We start from the raw sequence: 9,873 nt of genomic DNA on the forward strand, positions 1-9,873 counted from the left end.
AGGCGATGGGAGCGGGGAGCAGGACGTACCTTTGGTGCTGTGCAAGGTCTCTGCAAGAGGAAAGATCTGCACCTGCATTTATGGGGAGGGACCCGCTCCCCTTGCCAAGTGCTCACCTGCCCGCGAGCATGAGGCCGCGGGTTCCATATGGCATTTCCCACGGAAACAAAGGTCTGCTCAGGGAAAAGTCAACCAGTTCAAACCAGTGCCAGCACCGCCTGCCACAGGTAGGGCTGAGAGTGTGCCTGAACAGACAGACACCAACAGGAGATCTGCGAGGTGCCAGCGAACCCCAGAGACCACTCGTGGGGATCAGCAGCTCTCCACTATGGGGTATGGGCGGCTCTCGCTCCTCACCAGCTAGGATTTATCTTAAAAAGTGTTTATTTCACCAACACCAACCAATCCCGCATTGCCACCAAGCTGGTTTGAGGGAGCTGGTGGGAGGCTGGTGCTGGGGCTGAGCACAGCCGGTGTATCCCACCATGGCCCCGGTGCTGGGGTGTGGAACTGCGAGCCCCGGTAACAGCGGGCCCTGCCGCCGTGCCTGACCCGGGAGCCCACCGGGGTCAGGCCCGGTCCCGGGGTGCTGCCCCGCACACCCCCGCGGCTCACCCAGCCCTGCCCCAGCGGCCTTGGCCGGATGCCCGGGCTCCGAGCGCAGCTGCCGCGTCCCCAGAGAGGCCATGCCGGGTGATCCCTAGGGCACGGCAGGGCCCTGCAGCGGCCCCCCCATACCCGGGCCAAGAGACCCCTCAGGGCTGGATCCCCCCGCCCGCACCGCGGCCCAAGACCCCCGCTAAGGGCAAGCCCTCCAGGGGGCGCTGCAGGTGGCGAGCGCGCGTTGCCCTGTTTTGTCCATGTGGGGCCGCCGTAGCGCCCGCCCGCCCTGCGCCTCGGCTGCTGGGAGGCTGCTCCGCGCCGCGCTGGAAGACGGCAGAGGGGTCCGTAGGGGTCCATAGGGGTCCGTAGGGGCCCGGTCGGGTCCGGCGGGAGCCATGAGCGACATTCGGCACTCGCTGCTGCGGCGGGACGCGCTGAGCGCCGCCAAGGAGGTGCTGTACCACCTGGACATCTACTTCAGCAGCCAGCTGCAGAGCGCCCCGCTGCCCCTGGTCGACAAGGGCCCCTCCGAGCTCCTGGAGGAGTTCCTCTTCCAGGTCCCCAAGGAGCGCGGCGCGCCGCCCAAGGTGGGCCCCGGCCGCGGCACGGGGGAAGGCGAGCGAGGCCCCGAGCGTCCGGACGGGGTCCGGGGGGCGGTGGGGGCCGAGGCCCGCGGGAAGCCGGGCAGACCCCGGGGCTGACGGCGTGGGGCCGGGCAGCGGCACCCGGACGCAGCCCCGGGGAGCGGGTGTGGAGGCCGAGGCCCCAATTGCTCGGGAGCCCTGGGGACGCTGCTGCTGGAGCCTGAGGCCTTATGGGGACAGGATGAGGGCCCTGGCGGGGCGGCTGCTGCTGAGGACCGAGGCCCCAGGAGGGTCCCTCGGGTGCTGGTGACGGAGGGGTTTTGGCCGGGAGGGCCTGCCTGGCAAGGCCCCAATGGACTGGACAGGACTCTGGGACACCAGACAGGGCCCTAGGGAGGGGAGGTGTGGGGCACCTCGAGGCCCTTGGGAGCTACCTGCAGGCTCACAGCGTTGCAGCTGGGCCCTAAGAGAGGTTTTAGGTGGCTGCTGTGGAATGGGGCTGGGTCCTCCCAGACAGCAGTGACCAGAAACCACAGCTGCTGGTGAATGATGGGGTGCATGGGCCTGGAGCATGGAGGGCTGCTGGGCCCAGCTGTGACACCCGCCCCCCCCTGCTGCCCAGCAACACCCTTTGCTGTTATTTGCAGAGAAAAGAAATAGTTTTCACTCCAGTATTGCTCTCGGTCTCATATCTCAGTTCAGGGCAGCACTTGCAGGTGCAGCAAGAGCCAGTCTTGGTTATCCAGGTATTCAGACACCACCTAGAGCTTTTCACTATAACAAAGTAAATGCAGTGGTGGTTCAGGAAGTTTGAGTATGTGTGCTGCGCGTAAAGGTTGAGTTTCTAACCATTGAGGAGGCTCTAACTCTTTACTCTTCCTGCCTTTTCACCTCTTGGTTCTTCAAGAGCCCCAGTGTATTTTGCAGTTTTGCTTTTGTCTTCTTTCAGAGACTGAATTCACTTCAGGAACTTCAGCTCCTTGAGATCATGTGCAATTATTTTCAAGAGCAAACCAAGGATTCAGTCCGGCAGATCATTTTCTCATCTCTCTTCAGCCCTCAAGGAAACAAAGCAGATGACAGCAGGATGGCTTTGCTAGGAAAGCTGGTTTCCATGGCAGTGGCCGTGTGTAGGGTTCCTGTTCTGGAGTGTGCTGCCTTCTGGCTGCAGGTACAGCTCCTGTGCAGGCAGGGCAATCTTGGGGAAGGAGCGAGGGGGAAGTGCCACGATGGGTGAGCTGGGGCAGTGTCACCTAATGGTTGGTGGCAGCTGGTTGCAGTCAGCTGCTGCTCCTATGGCAGCTTAAGCTGATATAACAACAGCTGGCTGCTGCAGCTGTGTTCTCCCTGTGTCTGTGCTTGTGTCCATTCCTCTGTTCCAGCATAAGGGAGAACTGCTAAACCACTTCTGTGCGCACTGGCAGAAGAAAATTTGGTGTTATTTTTACTGTCAGTGAAGGTTTTATTGATTTCCTCCCTCTCAAGCCCTGCCTGTTGAAAGGGGTCAGTGAAGGGTTCAGCCAACACAGGGAACAAAACCATGGCAGTTCATAGTCACGTTGCCCAAAGAAGCCAACTCTACAGTTTAGGAAGTAAGCTGTGCCTGATGTGCAAAGTTGTGCATGGCAGAAGAGGCACAAAATACCTGTGTCTGGCTTGAGATTTGGGCACAAAATACCCGTGTCTGGCTTCCATGAATACAGTATGTTAGGGCTGTCCTTTGTCTCCCTCTTGCCCATTGAGATTCACCCCTGTAGACCCCGGGAATCAGCATCTTTGCTGCTGCTGCCTTAGTGAGAAAAGCAGAAGTCACCTGTTTTACAGAAGGGGAAGAGCAGAAAGGCTGCGCTAGGAGGGACGGGTGGGAGGAAGGCAAAGCAATACTGTTTCTGTGGGGTCCCTCTTTTCCTACCTGGAGAGCTGTGGTAGGGGAGGAGGGGATGTAACCTGGATAGCAGAAGGTGTAGCATTTTGCATAGCATTTTGCATATCCCAGCTCTTAAGTGACATGAGGATTGCACAGAATTTTTTTCCAGATTAAAAATGTCAAGCACAACTGAGAGGTTACTGAACTAGTTGAACTATAGAACTGTTGCTGAAGTAGTAAAGAAAATCTCAATCTAAGTAAAAATACTGATGTAAAAGGTTTTAATTTTAAACTACAGATACTGTAAACATGAAATATCACCTATTTAGTACTGTGAAACTAATTTTATTTCTGAGTGAATATTTTATGTGCAGAAAGAGAAAGCACTGTTGAATGCTGGGAAACAGGGAACACAGGTGTTGAAACAGCAGAGAGGATGGGTGATGGGGGCAGGCACAGTGTATAGGCAACACAAACTTCGAAGCTGGCTCTGCAGGAGTTTCTATGGCTGGGTTTAACCTGCTTTTCGTCATATGCTACATTGCTGCAGCGAACCCCTGCGGTGTACTGTGTGAGGCTGGCCCGAGCCTTGGTTGATGACTACTGCAACTTGGTGCCAGGGTCCATCCAGACACTGAAGCAGATATTCAGTGCTAGTCCTCGCTTCTGCTGCCAGTTCATTACATCTGTCACAGCTCTCTATGACCTCTCTTCAGGTAAGTGTTTCCAAGCTGTGTCTTTGGAAGTAAGAGGAGCAGTATAATGCAACACAGGTTAACTGTTGCAAGGGAATTAACTGCTGAAATTCTACAGGTGGTTGTGACCATGTAATGATTGCCAGATGTCCTGGGTTTACCAGGAGCCGTTTTGCTCCTTCTTAGTAACTGGTGCAAGCTCTGTGTTTTGACTTCCAGCCTGGGCAGAGAGCTGATAATACCGATTGTTTTTAATTGTTGCTAAGTAATGTTTATTCTGGCCAAGGACTCTGTGAGTCTCATGCTCTGCTGGGGACGAGGGAGGCCGGGAGGAAGCAGAGACAGGACACCTGACCCAAACTAGCCAAAGAGGTATTCCATACCATAGCACGTCATGCCTGGAGGGGGAACTGGAAGTTACCTGGAAGGGGCAGGCTCTCGCTCTTCGGGGGGGTCGAACTCGTTCGGCGGTGGTATCGTATTCTCTTGTTATTTTCTCTTATCAATATTATCATTGGTGGTAGCAGCAGTGATTTGTGTTATACCTTAGTTACTGGGCTGTTCTTATCTCAGCCCGTGGGAGTTACATTCTCCTGATTTTCCTCCCCATCCCTCCGGGAGTGGGGAGGGTCGGGGGGGGTGAGTGGACAACCTGTGTGGATTGGTTTAAACTACGACACCAGAAGCAGCTCGGGTATGGCTGTTGCCTCATCTCTCTCTGGGGTGAGGATAAAAATAACCACTTGGTTATTTTTTTATCTACTGAAGGTAAAGTCTTTGTTAGAGAAGCAGCCATGTAATGCCTGACACAAAGCGCAGTGTCCTCCACAGAGCTTCAAAGGACATGGGAACCTTATTGATGGAGCAGCTCTATGAGTGAAAGCTGATCTGCCTGGGCTGGGCAGCTGGACCTCCCTATTGCATGGCACCTACTCAGCAGATAGACTCAGGGCTATCTGTCAGTCTGGATCCTTCCAAAAAGGGGAGAAACACAAATTCTGAATGTCTGCAAACTGAAGCTGGGTTTCTGTTGAGTGCTGATGAGAAATGCAATCAACAGTGTACTCCAATATGCTTTTTAACTGTATGTGTGACCAGGTAGTGATATGACATGTCTCTGTTGTTGCTCAGACACTGAAAATGTGTAGGTGTCTAAAATAAGATTCATTTATTCAGAAAGAGAGACGGCTCAGAGACAGAAAGAGAGCTCATGGTAGACTAGAGAACAATGGTACACTAAATACCAACACCACGTGTAATGCAAAAAAGCAAATATATTTGCTATTGATAAAGGAAATGTTTTGCATGGTCTTCTCCAGATAAGCAGTTTGGTGGTAGTGAGAGAGGTGCAGGCTTAGACTTTTTTCTTTTAAATATTTGGTAGAGCTCATAGCATATTCTTCCTCAGTATTTTATGTCTGTTTTGTGCTATCACTTACAAGTTTAAACAGCTTATTAAAGGATGTGCCAGAAGGGAAATTGCAAGAGTTATAGGAAGCAATTGTTGGTTTTTTTTAACTCCTTACTTTATTAGAGATGTCACTGGTGGCACAAGAAAAGGAAGCTTGCTCTTCAAAGAGTGAGCTGTAAGTGGGCAGTCTCTACCATGTCCTGAGGATAGGAGTGCATGACACAGACAGCAGTATCTGTGAAACAGTTCTCAGAAAAGCTGAATACTGAAAAATACCAGTTCTGTATCTGGAGCACATGAGTAATTCTGTAGTCCAGATGATTTCTCCTGTAAGTCATTTCAGGCACAGAAAAACCTGACTAGATAGTTCTGTGCTGAGCTCTTTGTTGAGGCTGCATGCAAAAAGCAACAAAGTATGTTGCTCAATCCAGTAGCCCGCCCCTGTGGCAGGATGATGTGCAACTGCTGTGAAGTCAGCGTTTCTCTTGTCTGTAGCCATGCTGCAGCTCATGACCACCTTTCACTTCTTGAAGCTTTACATAATCCTATAATCCTTTACCTGGCATGTGACTGTGTTGTCATGTTAAGTTTTTCCACCAGACGTGCTTGTTTAGATGAGTCTTAAAGGAAATGAATTGAATGATGTGAAGAGAAAGAAGTGCCGACAAGTTTTTCCTGTTCCATTGTCCATTGTACTTCCTGTGGCAAGGGATGAATGGAGACTGAGTTTAAAGAAAAATTGGGCAGATGATGGGTGGTAGAGAGGAAAATGTCAGAAGTAACTTTGATGGGAAAGAGGATAAATGTTGGCATTTGGTGGTGTCTTTAGAATAGGTGGAGAATGTGAAGTTGACAGGAAAGTTGTTATGTCTTCCCTGGGACAAACAAGGATCTTACCTTTGGTGTCTTGAAAAAAACCAGCAAAGTCTGGAAGGTTGTGAAATTGTACTTGTGACAGTGCAGGAAGGGTTTGTGTGAGAGACTAAATAAAGTTTGCTGTCCTGTGCTCCAGCTCAAGACCCATCTTACCCAACAATAACTTTTTTGTCTTCAGATGACCTCATCCCTCCTTCGGATCTGCTGGAGTTGATTGTGTCCTGGATCTTTGAAGACCCCCGTTTGATCCTCATCACCTTTCTAAACACTCCTATTGCAGCCAACCTGCCAATAGGGTTTTTAGAGCTCACCCCACTGACTGGACTGATCCGCTGGTGTGTGAAGGCCCCCTTGGCTTATAAAAGGAAGAAGAAAGCCTCTCTCTCAAATGGACATCCTCCCAGCAAAATTGCCAAGGACTCCACTTCAGGAGAAGACAGAGATTGCCACCAGCTGTATTCAAAACTGCATCTAAGTGTCCTGCAGGTTCTCATGATGCTTCAGGGGCATTTAACGGAGAAGAACCTTTATGGGCGCCTGGGGCTAATACCCTTTGACCATGTGGTTCCACTCGTTGAGGAAATTAACAGACTATCTGATGAACTCAATCCTCTCAATGCATCCAAAGAGATTGAACTGGCTCTAGACAGACTGGCTCAGGCTTTGCAAGTGGCCATGGCATCAGGAGCACTCCTGTGCACTAGAGGTAAGCTGTCGGTGGGGCTGGTGGAGACCCAGGCACAGGATTCTTTTCCTCCAGTGTGCAGAAGTTGTAAGAGGGAGTTTTTGGGATGGGGGAATTAAAGATCAATGTGTTCATAGCAGAAGTAGTAATTTGCTGCCCTTAGAAAGCAGTAGTGCAGGAAATAGTTGAGGAAAAATAACTGGATGGAGAGTAAGAAAGGAGAGATCATTGTTGCAGGTGGCTGGTGTGTTGCTTTGCAGAACGGAAGAACTTGTCTTTGACCTTGCAGTGTGCACAGAGGGGTTAGAGCTGGTACAGGGACAATTTTGACTCCCTCAGAATTGCTTGTAACTGTTTATAAAGCACTGATTAATTTTGCTTCAATTTGACTTCTCTGAGTTTGCTGCTGGAGGAGAGTCTGTGAAGCAGATAAACCCATGAGGTGGGTATGCTAGACAAGATGTTTGAAAAGCAAACCAAAACTCTTCATCTGGAACTTCTGGGCCTTTAGCTCTCCTGTAATGAGACCCCACTACAGTGTGTATGGTTTCAGTTAAACTGAGTATAGAAGCCTGTTTATGTGGCTTTTGTCTTTCTGTCCTGCCTATTAAACCAGTTCTTTCTGAAAGACCTTCAGACACAGCACAGGGTCAACCAGAGTCTTTTCTTGATACATTCTCTTGAAAACAGGTAATTTTTAGTGTGTGACCAGAGAGTTTAAAGCTTCACAACAGCCACACAATTAGTGCAGACCCCAGATGCAGTGAGTGGCCTCTGCCTAAGCAGGTACCTGACATTTTTGCTGTGGTTGAACCAGCGCTGCTGGTAAGATCTCAGTGTTCTGATTTCTGATGTTTTACATACAAAATAGCTCTGGGTGTAATAAAAACAAGCAGAAAAGTGCATTTTTTTTTTTAAGTTAATGGCTTATTTCAGCTGTGTTTTTTTCTTAGCTGTTTACATGGTACATTCCGAACGCTTGCTCTTACTGTGGAAGTGGAAGGTAATTCAGGATAAGGAGCTGCTGAAATAACAGTTATTTCAGTGTTTTGGAAGTTTGTTTATGTACAAAGGGACAGTTTGTTCTCAGGCTATTCCTGGAAGGACTCTTACCAGCAGGGTATGTTGTTAATTACCCTGGTTCTAGCTATTCTGCTTTAGCAGAAGTTTGGTTATGGTAAAAAAAGCACAATTTCTACTTGATAGACAGGGAAAAAACCCCAACCCATTCTTTACGCTAGCACTCTTTTAAAACATCCCAAACCAGCACAGAACAGGTATTGGGTAAATTTTGCCTTGCTTTGACCTCATCATAAATGCCATGTTCAGTGGCAGAGTCATATTTTCTATTTCCTCTGTCTTAATTACATAGTTAAGTGTCTGGTATGGAAACCTGACTGGTGAGATGGAGAAACATTTTCTTTCCTACAGAGGTTTTTGGTCTGAGAGTTGGGATTCTGGATCTGTTGATGAGTGGAGCTTTTTTGGTAATCTGACTTTCCTAGAAAGGAGAGTGGAGAGGAAAATAGCTCTAATTTCTGCTTTACCCTTACTGTGATGTCTTGTGTCCTCTTTCAGATGACTTGAGAACTGTGTGCTCCAGGCTACCACATAACAAGTAAGAGGCCTTTCTACAGCCATGTCAGTTTTGATGCATATTCCAAGGCTCATACTTGGGGGCTGGTGAGGCAAAATCTCCCGTAGAAATTTGTGATTACTTTCTGAAAGTCAGCCTTTATTCACACACAGGTTAGCACAAGGATAAAGGTGACAGACAGTGCTTGCTACTTCTTCCCTTGCAAGCTGGACTCTTGACTGAAGGATGCTTCAGTGACACCCACCATGTAGATGATCTTGTCCACACTGTGTTAGAATAAATGCACAGAAAGGGGAAATGAAATTACAGTGTGGAACCTGCCCCAGAGTTATCCCATCCCCAACTCCCTGCTTGTTTTATCTGACCCTAAGCTTAACCGCACTGTGCTTCTTGCCTCTTTGCAAAGAGGAGCCAAATTTTATTAAGAAAAAGGGAAAGAGGGAAAAAAGTCTTTCTGGAAGCTGTAAAGAGCATAATTGAGTCACTGTCCTCTTGCCTTAGCATTGCTGTGTGTTGGTTATGAATTGTCTATAGAGTCAGTCCCTTGTGGGGTGGGCAGGGCTGTGACAAAAGCCTTCTCTGATATAATCCTCATGTCTGTCTGAACTCCTCTCCACAGCCTGCTCCAGCTGGTGATCTCTGGTCCAGTACAGCAACCGACCCATGGCGCTCTGCCACCAGGATTTTATCCTCACATCCATACTCCACCCCTGGGGTACCCCGCACATCCCGCACACCCTGCACTCCCGGCTCACCCAGCGCTCCCGGCTCATCCCGTGCAAACGTTTATACCAGGAATGACATTCCCATACCGACCGATCCGCTAGGACTGTAGAGGGTACCCGGTTTCCCTTAGTTTGAGGAACCTTTGCAGATGAAACCAAATGTCTCGGGAACCACATTTTCCTCTTTGGCGTAAAGCTGAGCAGTGCCTGTGGGAGGGCTTAGCCCTTTGGATGTGGAGAAGATGCAGATGGGTTGGCTGCAGTTGGTTTTGGATGAGGGCTACAGATGCTAAGGCAGATCATAGGGACAAAAGGAGAGGGTGGGAAGAGGCAACAAAACCTTCAAACCTCTGCAGTGTGTGGAAGTTTTCTTGATCCCCATTGTTTCATGGACTCACCAAGGGTACGTTTCTCAATCGTGTTTCTCTGTAGTCCTGATCGGTTGATGGCACACTGAGCCCACCTAGTCTTGCTCTAGGAGGGCCAGCAAGAAAGGTGTGAGATTTTTCTTAAGCTTGTCCCCTCCAGCCTGCTCATTTCTTTGTAAATGTTTGTATCTATAGCTACAGAGTATGTGTACACTGTATATTTTTGGAACAGAAATGTTTGTTTCAGAAGCACAAGGTAGAGTAAAGCAGCACTTCCTATTAAAGGAAACAATCTAAGAAGTATAAAGTAATTCTGCCACTTTATCTTTCTAACATTGATTAGATGGGTCAATGCGTTGGGCCTGCTCTAGGGAGGGAACAAAACCCCTTTATGGCTGCAGTCACCCCTCATCTCTAGGGTGGGGAATGCCCTCTTTACATGCCTCATTCAGCGATTCATGA

General features: G+C 49.4%; 1 protein-coding gene across 1 annotated transcript; it reads left to right on the forward strand.

Moving 5' to 3' along the window:
* Window positions 1–871: 871 nt before the first annotated feature.
* Window positions 872–9,718, forward strand: INTS15 (integrator complex subunit 15). The gene is made up of 6 exons (XM_065684067.1): window positions 872–1,190; window positions 2,137–2,358; window positions 3,605–3,770; window positions 6,215–6,742; window positions 8,300–8,339; window positions 8,938–9,718. Exons 1-6 carry the CDS (start codon window positions 999–1,001, stop codon window positions 9,143–9,145), a joined length of 1,356 nt encoding a protein of 451 aa, XP_065540139.1. The 5' UTR covers window positions 872–998; the 3' UTR covers window positions 9,146–9,718.
* The last annotated feature ends 155 nt before the right edge of the window (window positions 9,719–9,873 follow it).

The sequence above is a fragment of the Lathamus discolor genome, chromosome 6, assembly GCF_037157495.1.
Source record: "Lathamus discolor isolate bLatDis1 chromosome 6, bLatDis1.hap1, whole genome shotgun sequence".
Classification (NCBI taxonomy): domain Eukaryota; kingdom Metazoa; phylum Chordata; class Aves; order Psittaciformes; family Psittacidae; genus Lathamus; species Lathamus discolor.

Bases quoted from the DNA above. Each gene is read 5' to 3' on its own strand.
- INTS15 (XM_065684067.1), top strand. From the start codon at position 999: ATGAGCGACATTCGGCACTCGCTGCTGCGGCGGGACGCGCTGAGCGCC. The intron at 1,191-2,136 runs GTGGGCCCCGGC...GTCTTCTTTCAG, and splicing joins AGCGCGGCGCGCCGCCCAAG to AGACTGAATTCACTTCAGGA. The intron at 3,771-6,214 runs GTAAGTGTTTCC...TTTTGTCTTCAG, and splicing joins TCTCTATGACCTCTCTTCAG to ATGACCTCATCCCTCCTTCG.